This window comes from Oncorhynchus tshawytscha, linkage group LG04 (assembly GCF_018296145.1).
Source record: "Oncorhynchus tshawytscha isolate Ot180627B linkage group LG04, Otsh_v2.0, whole genome shotgun sequence".
Taxonomy (NCBI): Eukaryota; Metazoa; Chordata; class Actinopteri; order Salmoniformes; family Salmonidae; genus Oncorhynchus; species Oncorhynchus tshawytscha.
The window spans coordinates 39550610-39568445 of NC_056432.1; the positions used below are offsets into that span (position 1 = coordinate 39550610).

General features: G+C 48.4%; 1 protein-coding gene across 2 annotated transcripts in view; it reads left to right on the forward strand.

Annotated features, from left to right (window-relative positions):
• ptch1 (patched 1) overlaps window positions 1-17836 on the forward strand; it is an 81069-nt gene that overhangs the window by 17928 nt on the left and 45305 nt on the right. For both annotated transcript variants that reach the window (XM_042320719.1, XM_042320718.1), the window contains exons 3-7: window positions 12702-12891; window positions 13012-13081; window positions 14688-14779; window positions 15543-15741; window positions 15928-16049. In XM_042320719.1, coding sequence (XP_042176653.1) covers window positions 12702-12891; window positions 13012-13081; window positions 14688-14779; window positions 15543-15741; window positions 15928-16049 — 673 coding nt within the window. The remainder of the gene's footprint in view (window positions 1-12701; window positions 12892-13011; window positions 13082-14687; window positions 14780-15542; window positions 15742-15927; window positions 16050-17836) is intronic.

The window sequence follows — 17836 nt, forward strand, 5'->3', positions numbered from 1 at the left end:
AAGTGAGATGAGAAGACTGGAGGGTGAGGTTGGACTGGGTGTTAAGGGAAGGCTGGAGGGTGAGGTGAGGTGGAACTGGGTATGAGGGAAGACTGTGGAGGGTGATGTGAGGTGAAATTGGACTGGGTATGAGGGAAGGCTGGAGGGTGAGGTTAGGTGTGACTGGGTATGAGGGAAGGCTGGAGGGTGAGGTTAGGTGTGACTGGGTATGAGGGAAGGCTGGTGGGTGAGGTACGGTGGAACTGGTTATGAGGGAAGACTGGAGGGTGAGGTACGGTTGGAGTGGGTATGAGGGAAGGCTGGAGGGTGAGTTGATGGGACAGTTGAACTCTGACCCGTAAGGATCAAATACTTCCTGGTTGATTGACAGCAGCATCAGGTGGGAGTCTGTCGGATGACAAACGTGTGGGAAAGAAAAAGTAAAATAGTGAGAGAGACAGATAGACAGACAGCGAGAGAGGAAGAGAGACAGATAGACAGACAAAGAGCAAGAAAGACAGACATATAGACAGACAGAGAGCGAGAAAGAGAGACAGATAGACAGAGAGAGAGAGAGGAAGAGAGTCAGATAGACAGAGAAAGGAAGAGAGACAGATAGACAGACAGAGAGTGATGAAGAGAGTCAGATAGACAGACAGAGAGCGAGAAAGAGAGACAGATAGACAGAGAGAGAGAGAGGAAGAGAGTCAGATAGACAGAGAAAGGAAGAGAGACAGATAGACAGACAGAGAGTGATGAAGAGAGTCAGATAGACAGATAGAGAGGAGGAGAGTCTGCTTCACTTGCTTTGGCAAGACAGACAGAGAGAGGGGAAGAGAGACAGATAGACAGACAGAGAGAGGGGAAGAGAGACAGATAGACAGAGAGAGAGGAAGAGAGTCTGCTTCACTTGCTTTGGCAAGACAGACAGAGAGAGGGGAAGAGAGACAGATTGACAGACAGAGAGAGAGGAAGAGAGAGATTGACAGACAGAGAGAGGGGAAGAGAGACAGATTGACAGACAGAGAGAGAGGAAGAGAGACAGATTGACAGAGAGAGAGGAAGAGAGTCTGCTTCACTTGCTTTGGCAAGACAGACAGAGAGAGGGGAAGAGAGACAGATTGACAGACAGAGAGAGAGGAAGAGAGAGATTGACAGACAGAGAGAGGGGAAGAGAGACAGATTGACAGACAGAGAGAGAGGAAGAGAGACAGATAGACAGACAGAGAGAGAGGAAGAGAGACAGATCGACAGAGAGAGAGGAAGAGAGTCTGCTTCACTTGCTTTGGCAAGACAGACAGAGAGAGGGGAAGAGAGACAGATTGACAGACAGAGAGAGAGGAAGAGAGAGATTGACAGACAGAGAGAGGGGAAGAGAGACAGATTGACAGACAGAGAGAGAGGAAGAGAGACAGATTGACAGACAGAGAGAGGGGAAGAGAGACAGATAGACAGACAGAGAGAGAGGAAGAGAGACAGAGAGAGAGGAAAAGAGAAGAAGAGAGACAGATAGACAGACAGCAAGAGAGGAAGAGAGACAGATAGACAGACAGAGAGAGAGGAAGAGAGACAGATAGACAGACAGGCAGACAGACAGAGAGACAGATAGACAGACAGAGAGAGGGGAAGAGAGACAGATTGACAGACAGAGAGAGAGGAAGAGAGACAGATTGACAGACAGAGAGAGGGGAAGAGAGACAGATAGACAGACAGAGAGAGAGGAAGAGAGACAGAGAGAGAGGAAAAGAGAAGAAGAGAGACAGATAGACAGACAGCAAGAGAGGAAGAGAGACAGATAGACAGACAGAGAGAGAGGAAGAGAGACAGATAGACAGACAGGCAGACAGACAGAGAGACAGATAGACAGACAGAAAGAGAGGAAGAGAGACAGATAGACAAGCAAAGAGAAGAAGAGAGACAGATAGACAGACAGCAAGAGAGGAAGAGAGACAGAGAGAGAGAGGAAGAGAGACAGAGAGGAAGAGAGACAGAGAGAGAGAGGAAGAGAGACAGATAGACAAACAGAGAGAAGAAGAGAGACAGATAGACAAACAGAAAGAAGAAGAGAGACAGATAGACAAACAGAGAGAGGAAGAGAGACAGATAGACAAACAGAGAGAAGAAGAGAGACAGATAGACAAACAGAGAGAAGAAGAGAGACAGATAGACAAACAGAGAGAAGAAGAGAGACAGATAGACAAACAGAGAGAATAAGAGAGACAGATAGACAAACAAAGAGAAGAAGAGAGACAGATAGACAAACAGAGAGAAGAAGAGAGACAGATAGACAAACAGAGAGAAGAAGAGAGACAGATAGACAAACAGAGAGAATAAGAGAGACAGATAGACAAACAAAGAGAAGAAGAGAGACAGATAGACAAACAGAGAGAAGAAGAGAGACAGATAGACAAACAGAGAGAATAAGAGAGACAGATAGACAAACAGAGAGAAGAAGAGAGACAGATAGACAAACAGAGAGAATAAGAGAGACAGATAGACAAACAGAGAGAAGAAGAGAGACAGATAGACAAACAGAGAGAATAAGAGAGACAGATAGACAAACAGAGAGAAGAAGAGAGACAGATAGACAAACAGAGAGAATAAGAGAGACAGATAGACAAACAAAGAGAAGAAGAGAGACAGATAGACAAACAGAGAGAAGAAGAGAGACAGATAGACAAACAGAGAGAGGAAGAGAGACAGATAGACAAAAAGAGAGAAGAAGAGAGACAGATAAACAAACAGAGAGAAGAAGAGAGACAGATAGACAAACAGAGAGAAGAAGAGAGATAGATAGACAAACAGAGAGAGGAAGAGAGATAGATAGACAAACAGAGAGAAGAAGAGAGACAGATAGACAAACAGAGAGAGGAAGAGAGACAGATAGACAAACAGAGAGAAGAAGAGAGACAGATAGACAAACAGAGAGAAGAAGAGAGACAGATAGACAAACAGAGAGAAGAAGAGAGACAGATAGACAAACAGAGAGAAGAAGAGAGACAGATAGACAAACAGAGAGAAGAAGAGAGACAGATAGACAAACAGAGAGAAGAAGAGAGACAGATAGACAAACAGAGAGAGGAAGAGAGACAGATAGACAAACAGAGAGAGGAAGAGAGACAGATAGACAAACAGAGAGAATAAGAGAGACAGATAGACAAACAGAGAGAAGAAGACAGACAGATAGACAAACAGAGAGAGGAAGAGAGACAGATAGACAGACAGAGAGAAGAAGAGAGACAGAGAGACAAACAGAGAGAGAAAGAGAGACAGAGAGACAGACAAAGAGAGGAAGAGAGACAGACAGAGAGAAGAAGAGAGACAGAGACAGAGAGGAAGAGAGACAGATAGACAAACAGAGAGAAGAAGAGAGACAGATAGACAAACAGAGAGAGGAAGAGAGACAGACAAAGAGAGGAAGAGAGACAGATAGACAGATAGACAGACAGAGAGAAGAAGAGAGACAGAGAGACAAACAGAATTGACTAAATTTGACCACAGAGATATTTTATGTCCAAAGAATTCGGAGACTCCGCGAATGGGGGGTCCTCAAGAGCTTAAGATGGTGATTTGGTGGTCCCCAGAGTTGATAAAGTTGGGAACTGCTGAGATAGACAGAGCAAGGTAATATGATAGACAGACAGGCAGAAACAGGAAGAGAGACAGACAGGGGGAAACCGGGAGAGAGACAGACAGACGGACGGACGGACAGGCAGACAGACAGACAGACAGGGGGAGAGACAGGGAGAGAGAGAGACAGACAGACAGACAGACAGACAGACAGACAGACAGACAGACAGACAGACAGACAGACAGACAGACAGACAGACAGACAGACAGACAGACAGACAGACAGACAGACAGACAGACAGACAGACAGACAGACAGACATGGAGAAACCGGGAGAGAGACAGACATACAGGGAGAGAGACAGGGAGACAGACATGGAGAGAGACAGGGAGAAACCAGGAGAGAGACAGACAGACAGATGGGCTACAGACGATGATCTGGAGGGTATGAGGCTGTTGGTGTGTCAGGGTCGCTGGTGGGTCGGTGGCAGTGAGGTGACCTGGTTCTAGAGACTTCCATGTCACTACAGGGGGTTTGGCTGAGAGAGCCCTAATCCAGCTAATCCTGCCCCCCTGCAAACACGCACACACCCACCCACACACACACTCTGCCACCCTACTTCCAGCCTTAACCCCCTCCCCCCAACCACTCCGGCTGCTGAGATGTCAGGATATGGGTTTGAGTTTGCAAGGGGTTGTTCTTATGTTGTAGTGTGGGTTGGAGGGGTGGGCAGGGGTGAGGGGGGCAGGCCTATTGTATTGAGCCCCATGCAGCCTCCATGAGACAAGCCAATCAGAAGCCAGTGTCCTGCTTGAATGGAGAGAGAGGGAGAGAGAGAGACAAGACCTCCGAGGTAAGAGAGGTGGAAAAGAAGGGGAGAAGGGGAGGGGTGGGGTGTGATGTCAGTTCCTTAGAATCCACTTCTCCCCCCTTTTACCCACTCTGTCCCCCTCTCCTCTCCCCTTCTCTGGGTTTCTTCTCTCCCCCCAGTTTGAGAATAGGACGGGGGACACACACACACCAGGGGTTAATGTTATACAACAAACTAAATGCCCTCACTGAAGGCGCGAACACAGTGACACACACACACACACACACACACACACATTACCTCGTTGCGTTGGAATTAGCGGATGTGTGCTGTTTTGTCTATTGAGATTCGTCTGGTGACGGGGTTAGCATCACCTGCAGCACCGCTCTCTTGGAGATGACTGACTGATTGACTGACTGACTGACTGATTGACTGGGGTTTAAACCATATTTGGTGGCTCTACCCCTGGTTCAGTCAGCACAGTGTCGTAAATCCCAATCTATTTCACCCGGGGGGGGGGGTGCAGTGCTCGATGCCACAATTATGCAATCATTTCAATTTCTGTTTGGTTTTGAGAAAGAGACGATCAATGGGTAAAAAGACCCTAAAACGAGAGGGAGAATTCAAGAAAGAGGCCTGTATATTGCTGAGATCACACTGCGGAGTAGTTGTGGTGGAAAGGAATAGGCAGCAGGCTACCTGAGAGGGACTGGGCCTGTTACGGAGGTCAGAAACGTTTAGGTAGAATGGAGACACCTGGGTGATATGAATGAGGACTAAGGTCAACCACGTCTCCTGAGAGCACATAAGATGTGTGTCATTGATGAAACACAGCTGCATACACGCATAGGGTTGCAAAGGGAGGGTAAGTTACTGGAAACTTTGCCAGAAATGTTGGTATCTTTCAAGGATTTTATGTCGTCTATCACAAGACATCTAATGGCCCCTTTGGGTGCTTCAGATTTGTGCAGGTGTCTGTAATTATCTTTGGCCATCTGTGTCACGTGAAACATATTAAATGATTAACTAAGATGCTTTTTTACATTTTTAAGCATATAGAATGAGAAAGCTGTAAAAGGCTATCCTAAAGATCAACCAAATGAGTGGCTATCGTTGGTGTTTAATATGAGGGTTTCAGCATGAAATATCTTTTATATTTTATACATTTTTTCTCAAACTTTTATTTATTGTACTATGTCGGTTTGTTTTGGCGTCAAACTGGAGGCAGTTGTGAAAAAAGTCAGTAGTTGGAAGAGTTGGAGAGTTAATTGAACATAATGCCATTGTTTAGTTGATGCTTTTGAAATGAATTCATTAATTAATTAGGCTAGTTCCTCTTGAACCATACGGTCTATCTACTAGAAACTCACTGACAATATGGACACAGATATAAAAAATGAATACTATATATGAATTCATTTTTGAAAACGTTTTTCCAAATATAATTGACCAAAGTTACGATAGATTGCCATAGATTTTCTTTTACCAATTACTGAAGATTCCGGTAACTTTGACAAACTACCGGTAGCTTTGCAACCCTACACACACACACACATACTTGTACTAGCATGCACACGCAAGCACACACACACGCACGCACGCACACACACTTGTACTAGCATGCACACGCAGACACACGAGTGAGCACACTCCTGCGCGCACACACACACACACACACACACACACACACACACACACACACACACACACACACAAACACACACATGCACAGCATGCACACGCAGTGAGCACACGAGTGAGCACACTCCTGCGCGCACACACACACACACACACACACACACACACACACACACACACACACACACACACACACACACACACACACACACAAACACACACATACTTGTACTAGCATGTACACGCAGACACACGAGTGAGCACGCTCCTGCACGCACACGCGCACACACACACACACACACATTCTTGGTCCAGCTGGGGTGTTAATTTCACCCCGAGGCCAGGCGAGTGTTGACCCCAAAACGCTGTAACCTCGTGAAGTGTGGAATTCTCCAAGCCTGAGGTCGTAATGCGCTGTTTCCTGTAGAGAGAGGGGGACAGAAGGAGAGGGAGAGAGAGGAAGAGTGAGAGAGGGAGGAAGAGAGAGAGTATTCGTGTATGCGCGTACATGTTTGTGTCTCTTTGCATTCCTCCTCTCTGTCCTACCCTCAAGTCGTCGTCGTAAACTCCAGAAGATTGGGTGGGCTCGGAATGTGATCAGAACATTGGACGAGGAGTGTTTTTCCTCTGCACCATTCCGATTGGTCAGTTTGTTCTCATCCTTTCTGAGACTCCTAGCAGACTGAAGCAACACTCCTTATAACTGTATCATAATTCAAGAGTGGTGTAACAAGTACTGCAGTTGTTTGTGGTTGTACTGCACTTAGGACTAAGGTTACTGTTGAAAGGGCAGTACAACCGTGAGTATATCACAATACTTACATAGTACCCACACAAATCATTACATGGTAATAAGAACATTGTCAAGTGCTAGCCAGGCTTGTTAGTGCACTTTGAAAGCTTGTACATGCTTTGTGTGTCCTTGAGTATAGTGTAGCGTGGCACATTGTTGTGTGTAGTGACATTGACTCTCGTGACATTGGCCTTGTCCCGTCCAGAAATAACCCCATTAGCCCCCTACACCCTACACCCTAAAGCAGACTCTGAGAGGACTGGATAGGCGCAAGCAATATGGAGGAAATTCAGAGGGAAAGGTAGAGAGGTATAGCTTACACCCATCAAATCCTCTAAGCTCTACACTAGTGCCTACGGTCTAGGGGGCTGTTTTTGGACAGGACACACACACACACACAGTTCCATGAGTTGTAAATCAGTTCCATGCTGGCCTGTGTGTGTGGGTCGTGGTAGATGTGGGGGAGCGGCGAGAGCAGGAGAAAGCATGTTTCTGTCCGTCTCTGGTTAACTCAGGCCTGCTATTAATGATGTCGATTCTAAACACGCACTCGACCCGGATCGGATGGGAGCGCTGTGTTTGGGTCGGGGGGAATCAAGTGCGTTTCCCTAATACGCACAGACATGGCCCCCTCCCTCCACGTTGCTCTCTGGTCTGCCTGGGTGGTCTGGCCCTGGACCGAATAGCATGCTTATGTTCAACTTTAATACGATTACAATAGGCTGAAAATATTCCGCCTATGCCTGTTTCCTGTTTCATGAATTGTAGTCGAGCAATCGAATTAGAGCATATAAAACATAACAGATTTTCAAACAGATTTTTCAGCTCGGGTTCTCTCACAGAGCCTTGCGCGCGCGCGTGCGTGTGTGTGTGTGTGTGTGTCTGTGTGTGATAGGCAACGATGTGACATGGCTGTTGGAATAGTGACCTGTCTTGACATTCTGCGTCATGTTAGTCTGACAATGGTCAGTGGTGAGCAGAGATGGTCTGTGGCAATGACTCAGTAGAGTAGAAATGCTCTGTGTGTCAACCTCACCAGCTCAGCCTTTTGTTATTGTTTTGGTTGTGTTGATGAAACAGAGGAGAGGAGGGTCCAGAAATGATGTCCGAGGGGAAAATAACAGTGTTTGTTGAAGAACCTTCTTTGTTGTCCCAAACAGATGTGTCAGTTTCATCAAATACGGATTATGTCTTTAAACAGGTTATAAGGACAAGGCAGATCAACGCGAACCTCGGCCATGCACGGCCGATCACCTGCTGCGTGTGGACAAATGGTGGCAGTTCAACATGTCGAGTCATTGGGAAATTAAGAGAAAATGACACCCGATGAGGCAGAGATGGAGGCAATGATGCCTCATCCTAAAGGGGAAAAATCCCCCAAAATAATTGATTAGCATTTTCTTGCAGCTTTCAGTGGATCTTTCAGCATGCCTGAGTGAGGCAGTGGCCAGCAGGATTGGAGGGTTTTGGGAGGGAGAGACTGAGGCAGTGGTCAGCAGGATTGGAGGGTTTTGGGAGGGAGAGACTGAGGCAGTGGCCAGCAGGATTGGAGGGTTTTGGGAGGGAGAGACTGAGGCAGTGGCCAGCAGGATTGGAGGGTTTTGGGAGGGAGAGACTGAGGCAGTGGCCAGCAGGATTGGAGGGTTTTGGGAGGGAGAGACTGAGGCAGTGGCCAGCAGGATTGGAGGGTTCTGGGAGGGAGAGACTGAGGCAGTGGCCAGCAGGATTAGAGGGTTCTGGGAGGGAGAGACTGAGGCAGTGGCCAGCAGGATTGGAGGGTTTTGGGAGGGAGAGACTGAGGCAGTGGCCAGCAGGATTGGAGGGTTTTGGGAGGTAGAGACTGAGGCAGTGGCCAGCAGGATTGGAGGGTTTTGGGAGGGAGAGACTGAGGCAGTGGCCAGCAGGATTGGAGGGTTTTGGGAGGGAGAGACTGAGGCAGTGGCCAGCAGGATTGGAGGGTTCTGGGAGGGAGAGACTGAGGCAGTGGCCAGCAGGTTTGGAGGGTTTTGGGACGGAGAGACTGAGAAGGTGGCCAGCAGGATTGGAGGGTTTTGGGAGGGAGAGACTGAGGCAGTGGCCAGCAGGTTTGGAGGGTTTTGGGAGGGAGAGACTGAGGCAGTAGCCAGCAGGATTGGAGGGTTTTGGGAGGTAGAGACTGAGGCAGTGGCCAGCAGGATTGGAGAGTTCTGGGATGGAGAGACTGAGGCAGTGGCCAGCAGGATTGGAGGGTTCTGGGAGGAGAGACTGAGGCAGTGGCCAGCAGGATTGGAGGGTTTGGGAGGGAGAGACTGAGGCAGTGGCCAGCAGGATTGGAGGGTTTTGGGAGGTAGAGACTGAGGCAGTGGCCAGCAGGATTGGAGGGTTTTGGGAGGGAGAGACTGAGGCAGTGGCCAGCAGGATTGGAGGGTTTTGGGAGGGAGAGACTGAGGCAGTGGCCAGCAGGATTGGAGGGTTTTGGGAAGGAGAGACTGAGGCAGTGGCCAGCAGGATTGGAGGGTTCTGGGAGGGAGAGACTGAGGCAGTGGCCAGCAGGATTAGAGGGTTCTGGGAGGGAGAGACTGAGGCAGTGGCCAGCAGGATTGGAGGGTTTTTGAGGGAGAGACTGAGGCAGTGGCCAGCAGGATTGGAGGGTTTTGGGAGGTAGAGACTGAGGCAGTGGCCAGCAGGATTGGAGGGTTTTGGGAGGAGAGACTGAGGCAGTGGCCAGCAGGATTGGAGGGTTTTGGGAGGGAGAGACTGAGGCAGTGGCCAGCAGGATTGGAGGGTTCTGGGAGGGAGAGACTGAGGCAGTGGCCAGCAGGTTTGGAGGGTTTTGGGACGGAGAGACTGAGAAGGTGGCCAGCAGGATTGGAGGGTTTTGGGAGGGAGAGACTGAGGCAGTGGCCAGCAGGATTGGAGGGTTTTGGGAGGAGAGACTGAGGCAGTAGCCAGCAGGATTGGAGGGTTTTGGGAGGTAGAGACTGAGGCAGTGGCCAGCAGGATTGGAGAGTTCTGGGATGGAGAGACTGAGGCAGTGGCCAGCAGGTTTGGAGGGTTCTGGGAGGGAGAGACTAGAGGCAGTGGCCAGCCAGGATTGGAGGGTTTTGGGAGGAGAGACTGAGGCAGTGGCCAGCAGGATTGGAGGGTTTTTGGAGGTAGAGACTGAGGCAGTGGCCAGCAGGATTGGAGGGTTTTGGGAGGAGAGACTGAGGCAGTGGCCAGCAGGATTGGAGGGTTTTGGGAGGGAGAGACTGAGGCAGTGGCCAGCAGGATTGGAGGGTTTTGGGAGGTAGAGACTGATGCAGTGGCCAGCAGGATTGGAGGGTTTTGGGAGGTAGAGACTGAGGCTGTGGCCAGCAGGATTGGAGGGTTCTGGGAGGAGAGACTGAGGCAGTGGCCAGGAGGATTGGAGGGTTTTGGGAGGTAGAGACTGAGGCAGTGGCCAGCAGGATTGGAGGGTTTTGGGAGGGAGAGACTGAGGCAGTGGCCAGCAGGATTGGAGGTTTGGGAGGAGAGACTGAGGCAGTGGCCAGCAGGATTGGAGGGTTTTGGGAGGAGAGACTGAGGCAGTGGCCAGCAGGATTGGAGGGTTTTGGGAGATAGAGACTGAGGCAGTGGCCAGCAGGATTGGAGGGTTTGGGAGGTAGAGACTGAGGCAGTGGCCAGCAGGATTGGAGGGTTTTGGGAGGAGAGACTGAGACAGGCCAGCAGGATTGGAGGGTTTGGGAGGTAGAGACTGAGACAGTGGCCAGCAGGTTTCAAGGGTTTTGGGAGGTAGAGACTAGAGACTGAGGCAGTGGCCAGCAGGATTGGAGGGTTTTGGGAGGTAGAGACTGAGGCTGTGGCCAGCAGGATTGGAGGGTTCTGGGAGGGAGAGACTGAGGCAGTGGCCAGGAGGATTGGAGGGTTTTGGGAGGTAGAGACTAGAGACTGAGGGAGTGGCCAGCAGGATTGGAGGGTTTTGGGAGGTAGAGACTGAAGGAGTGGCAGGCCGTGTTGGAGGGCTTTGGGAGGTAGAGACTGAGGGAGTGGGCCAGCATGGCTGGAGGGCTTTGTGAGGTAGAGACTGAGGGAGTGGCCAGCAGGATTGGAGGGCTTGGGAGGTAGAGCCTGAGGGAGTGGCCAGCAGGATTGGAGGGCTTGGGAGGTAGAAAATGTTTGTTCACCTCGCACAGTAAGTCAAAAAAGTAATGTTTATATTTATATATATATATATATATTTTTTTTTTACATCCATTCAAATTATAATAGTTCATCACAGTATTTGAAAAATCTTTCCAACACTCTCCCCCTCGATAATCAGCATAGCTGATAAATAGGCTATGGGCATGTTGCGTGTATTGGTTTTGATTTGAATGATTGTCAATTTCATCGTCATGCGATAGCGAAGCTGTCCCCTTCGTACTTTCCTTGTCAATTAATTATCTTATAGCCTACTTTCGGAAAGCCTACACTCGTTCCCAAAAAGGTTCTTCGGCTATCCCCATAGGAGAACCCTTTTTGGTTCCAGGAAGAACCCTTTTTGGTTCCACGGAGAACCTTTTTGGCTTCCATGTAGAATCCTTTGTGGAAAGAGTCCTACATGGAACCTAAAAAGGTTCTACTTGGAAGCAAAAGGGTTCTTCAAAGTGTTCTCCCATTGGGACAGCCGAAGAACCATTTTAGGTTCTAGATAGATAGCACCCTTTTTTCTAAGAGTGTAAGGTAGGCCTAGATTTTCTTATACGTTTTAAGGAAAGGAGAAATGTTTGCTCCTGTGTCTGACACGCTGTTGGTTTTGATTGGCGGCTGCTTTGATGTGCATGTGAGAGCTGGCTGATTCTCTCTATTGGTCTATACTTCCGTTCAGAAAGTTTCCTAAAGTAGCCTGTCTGGACTCCATCTCTTTAATGAGAATCAAACACCCCTGTCACGATTTCATCTTTTCGATAGCTCGGGCTACATTATATCTCTCGTTACGGCGTCCTCTCTTTGAAGAAAACATGTCAGTGCCATCGAATGGCCGCAGCAGCACGGTTTATGACGTTAAGCGAATATTTCGGGAAAAGTGGGAGAAAACCCATCGGACTTCGTTTGAATCGTTTGTGCGTCAAAATAGGATTTGGATTTTAAAAATATGTATGTAGAAAAGCCAACCGTCAAGGACAAAGTTGGCATTTCTTTGTATTTTGACTCTTTGAAAATGTAACAGATTCTATCCAACCTTCATTTGTTGATGAATATTTATAAGTAATGACCTGAGTAACAATAACGAAATGCCATGGTAATAACGAAGTGTAATGGCTTGTTTCAAATCGGTTTTATTTAGAAGCATATCCATGTAAACAAGTGTACAAACAGAATTATGACGTCCCTTTTTTGACCCCCCCCCCTAAACGGTTATCTCGGTGACCGTGTTACATTGGCCCGGCCAGTTACCTTAACCTCACATTCCAAGACCGCCACAGCCCTACCATAAGGCTGCTTTTGTAGCTGGAGGGGCTGGGAGCTCACGCACAGGGCTTAGCCTCACCACGCCACAAAGTGAGAGAGGGAGGGAGGGAGGGAGGGAGGGAGGGAGGGAGGGAGGGAGGGAGGGAGGGAGGGAGGGAGGGAGGGAGGGAGGAGTGTCTCCCTCCTTTCTTACCACTGTAGGGCTGGGGAGCCAAACGCTGAGGCCGAGACTGGCCTTTTATGACACTGTACTGACATTCTAAGTCAATTAGGACAGGTTTCGGTAACAGCGATTAGTGTGGCGGGGCTGACGAGGTCATCACATGCCTTACTGCTCTTTCAGGAGGATTCATACATGAATCCGTTTGATTGTATCCGTTGTTACAGAAAGTGGAATATACGTGTTTGAAATCCAACCAGGTTCGGGAAGATGTGAATGTCATATAATATCAGACTGAACGCGTGTGTGTGTGTGTGTGTGTCTCCTCTGGTGTGCAGTGGGCGGCAGGGTGAATCAGGAGCTGAAGTACACGCGTCAGAAGATGGGCGAGGAGGCCATGTTCAGTCCCCAGCTGATGATCCAGACGCCGCGGCAGGAGGGCGCTAACGTGCTCACTGTGGAGGCGCTGCAACAGCACCTGGATTCAGCTATCAGGGCCAGCCGAGTGCACGTTTACCTCTTTAACAGGTGACACACACACACACACACCACACACACACACACACACACACACACACACACGTTCAAACAAATTATGTTTTCGATCGGTCTGAACCTGCTGTGGTAAATTATATTTTGTCTTTTCAGACAATGGAAATTGGAACATTTATGCTACAAATCAGGAGAACTTGTTACCGAAGCTCATTTTATGGACCAGGTAAGCATGAGTGAGCTGAGTTTGTCTCTCTCTTTCTACACCAAACACTGCCTCGTATACAGAGGGTTAGAGCGTGGGTCATAGTGGTAGAGCATCAGTGGTAACACGGTGCCTGCTGTCCCCTGTCAGACCATTCAGAATGAATAATGTGATGTTACTATAATGTGATGTTACTATAATGTGAGGTTACTATAACGTGAGGTTACAATTAGAGGTCGGCCGATTAATCGGAATGGCCGATTAATTAGGGCCGATTTCAAGTTTTCATAACAATCGGAAATCAATATTTTTGGACACCGATTTGCGTTTTTTTTACACCTTTACACCTTTATTTAATCTTTATTTAACTAGACAAGTCAGTTAAGAACACATTCTTATTTTCAATGACGGCCTAGGAACATTGGGTTAACTGCCTCGTTCAGGGGCAGAACGACAGATTTTCACCTTGTCAGCTCGGGGGATCCAATCTTGCAACCTTACAGTTAACTAGTCCAACGAAATAACGACCTGCCTCTCTCTCATTGCACTCCACAAGGAGACTGCCTGTTACGCAAATGCAGTAAGCCAAGGTAAGTTGCTAGCTAGCATGAAACTTATCTTATAAAAAACAATCAATCATAATCACTAGTTAACTACACATGGTGGATGATATTACTAGATATTATCTAGCGTGTCCTGCGTTGAATATAATCTGACTGAGCATACAAACGTACAAGTATCTAAGTATCTGACTGGGCGGTGGTAGGCAGAAGCAGGCTTGTAAACATTCATTCAAACAGCACTTTTGTGCGTTTTGCCAGCAGCTCTTCGTTGTGCGTCAAGCATTGCGCTGTTTATGACTTCAAACGTATTAACTCCCGAGATGAGGCTGGTGTAACCGAAGTGAAGTGGCTAGCTAGTTAGCGCGCGCTAATAGCGTTTCAAACTTCACCCGCTCTGAGCCTTGAGGGGGTTGTTTCCCTTGCTCTGCATGGGTAACACTGCTTCAATGTGGTGGCTGTTGTCGTTGTGTTGCTGGTTCGAGCCCAGGGAGGAGCGAGGAGAGGGACGGGAGGCTATACTGTTACACTGGCAATACTAAAGTGCCTATAAGAACATCCAATAGTCAAAGGTTAATGAAATACAAATGGTATAGAGGGAAATAGTCCTATAATAACTATAACCTAAAACGTCTTACCTGGGAATATTAAAGACTCATGTTAAAAGGAACCACCAGCTTTCATATGTTCTCATGTTCTGAGCAAGGAACTGAAACGTTAGCTTTCTTACATGGCACATATTGCACTTTTACGTTCTTCTCCAACACTTTGCTTTTGCATTATTTAAACCAAATTGAACATGTTTCATTCTCTACATGAGGCTAAATTGATTGTATTGATGTATTATATTAAGTTAAAATAAGTGTTAATTCAGTATTGTTGTAATTGTCATTATTACAAACACATTTTTTTATTTTATAAATCGGCCAATTAATCGGTACCGGCTTTTTAGTCCTCCAATAATCGGCATCGGTATCGGCGCTGAAAAATCATAATCGGTCGACCTCTAGTTACAATGTAGTGATTGGAGCGTCAGCGGTAACACGGTGCCTGCTGTCCCCTGTCAGATTATTGAGAAGCTGCACCCCTGTCTCATCATCACGCCCCTGGACTGTTTCTGGGAGGGAGCCAAGCTCCAGTCTGGAATGTTCTACCTCCCGTGAGTACATAGTATACACACCACACACACACACAAAACAAACACACGTCATTGTACCCACATCACAGCCTGTAGATCTGGAAACCACGACTATTGACAGACGTCTAGTATCAGCACATCCGACTGGGCGGATCTCCACATTTTTGGCGGTTCTGTAGCGTTGGATTCTGGAATGTTCTTCGAGATGTTGGAGATTGTGTCATTCTGTGATTTGGAGGTGTGTTTACCCACCTCTCCTAGTGGCTGCCAATCACACACAACCCCAACTAATAGACACCCAACACAGACATGCAACTGGATTAAACCGACCCGAAACATTGGGCTGTGTCCCTGTATCTGGCAGGCACATCGCTGGCATTTGTTTCTCTCCAGCTCGGGGCCTCACACCATTGTCTGGCCCTTCAGTGTCTAATAGTTCATCACTACAGTAATATTCAGCAGATCTCTCTCTCTCTCTCTCTCTCTCTCTCTCTCTCTCTCTCTCTCTCTCTCTCTCTGTCTCTGTGTGTTTCCCTTGCTACCCCCGACAATAAAAAAGGTTTTTACTATGGGTTGGGTTGGGAGGCCCGAAAACTGACCCGAGCCTGGTTAAACACACACAATGTGATCTGACCCAGAGAGAGAGAGAGTTAATGCTGATGCTGATGCTGATGGGGAGAAGAGAGAGGGCAGTGAGGAACGAACTCATCTAGCCTAGCTATGTGTGTGTGTGTATGATCTGGTCATTCTGATCACTCTGGTGTGTGTCCCTCCCCCTCCGCAGTGGAAAGCCCCCTCTGCAGTGGACCAACTTTGACCCCAAGGCGTTCCTGACGGAGCTGCGGACTCTGAAGTTCCAGGTGGACAGCTGGGAGGAGATGCTGGAGAAGGCTGACGTGGGACACGGCTACATGGACCGACCCTGTCTCAACCCCCAAGACCCCGACTGTCCCCTCACGGCTCCCAACAAGAACACCACCAAGGTACACACACACACACACACACACACACACACACACACACACACACACACACACACACACACACACACACACACACACACACACACACACACATATATATCCATGTACAGTACATGTACACATGCATCCATACACCCATACGTGCACACACCCATGCAGACACATACCCATGTTGTTGTGTTGCAGCCCTTTGACGTGGCTCGCGTCCTGACTGGTGGATGCCATGGCCTCTCCAGGAAGTACATGCACTGGCAGGAAGAGCTGATCGTAGGGGGGACCACCAAGAACGGCACTGGACCACTACTCAGGTAAGAGAGCGCGAAAGCTAAAGAGAAAGAGAGAGAGAGAGAGAGAGAGAGAGAGAGGGGAAGAGAGCAAGAGAGAGGGAGAGAGCAAGAGACAGGGGGAGAGAGAGCAAGAGAGAGGCAGAGAGCAAGAGAGAGGGGGGGCGAGAGAGAGATGAATGTTTGGGTAGTTGGGTGGAGTGTGCAGGCTTTCTATCCATTGGGCAGTGTGTGTGAGTAGGGTCTTTGTGCGATAGAGTCTCTCTGAGTGAGTGTGTGTGTGTGTGTGTGTGTGTGTGTGTGTGTGTGTGTGTGTGTGTGTGTGTGTGTGTGTGTGTGTGTGTGTGTGTGTGTGTGTGTGTGTGTGTGTGTGTGTGTGTGTGTGTGTGTGTGTGTGTGTGTGTGTGTAGTAACTATCTAGTGTCCAGGCAGCACAGCCAGACTTGAGCAGGAACAGCTGGAGTTCTTAGATTTCACTGGAATCTGCTAATGACTGCAAGATTTACGACACTGCAACACACACACACACACACACACACTAGCACACGGTAGGCTGTCTGAGGGCCCAGGGTACATAAATGTGTACATAACCAAAGTGCTCTCTCCATGTAACATTTAGCCTGCAGCCCAAGTGGTACCCTGTTCCCACAACAGTGCACTAACTTTCGACCAGGGCGTGTAGGGCTCTGGTCAAAAGGTAGTGCACCACATAGGGTGCCATTTGAGTAGTATCCTTACTGTAGGTCAGAATGCACAGTAAGCACTTTCTGCCCGGCAGGGTTTGGAGAAGACTGGACATTTATTTGTGAATCTACAAATGCGCTGGAGGTTGTCTAATTAAAGTGCAGTTTAAAGTTGGCTTACGCTGGGTTTCTTTACTCTGAACACACACACACACACACACACACACACACACACACACACACACACACACACACACTGAGTAGAGCACGTTGTTTGTTTTTGTGGTTGTGTTTTTGCTTGGTTGGCAGGGACGGGTCATTAGGGGCCTGTGTGTGTGTTTGTGTGCTTGTGTGTGCTCACATTAGTATGCATGGCCACTACTGCAGTGTGTGTTCTATAGCTGCTCTTCCCATGGGGCTGTTCAGGCTGCCGCCGGTCATGGTCGTCTCCGCTGCGGCTTGCAGAGCATTTAGCTGCCTGGCCTCTCTGGAGTGGCCCATGGTGGTACTACCCACCAAGCCTACTGCCTACATCACCTTTACAAGCTGCTGCCACTTTCATTACCCAGAATGCAAGCTAAAGTCAGCCCAGGATCACTGTAGCATAATAGTAATATCCTTTTGCTTCCATTGCCTCTGGGGAGTTGGCATGGGTGTGTGTGTGTGTGTGTGTGTGTGTGGGTGTGTGTGTTTTCCAGAAATCCCGGTTGGAGGATTCTTGGATTTCCTGCTTATTCCCTCCTGATTCCTTGGGATCTGCCAACCAGGATTTCTGGAAAACCTGGGCATTTTGGGATCGTTAACAGACTTGTGTATGTAGGAGGATATCCTCCCCACTGCCCTCTGCCAGTAACAGTCTCTGCAGGGCACTATCCTATGGAGAGATGATGTACTGTGGACTGTTGTGGCGCCTGTGTGTGTGTATCTGACCTATGTTCTCTCTGCCCTGTGTGTGTGTGTGTGTGTGTGTCTGACCTATGTTCTCTCTGTCCTGTGTGTGTGTGTGTGTGTCTGACCTATGTTCTCTCTGTCCTGTGTGTGTGTGTGTGTGTGTGTGTGTGTGTGTGTGTGTGTGTGTGTGTGTGTGTGTGTGTGTGTGTGCGTGTGTGTGTGCGTGTGCGTGTGTGT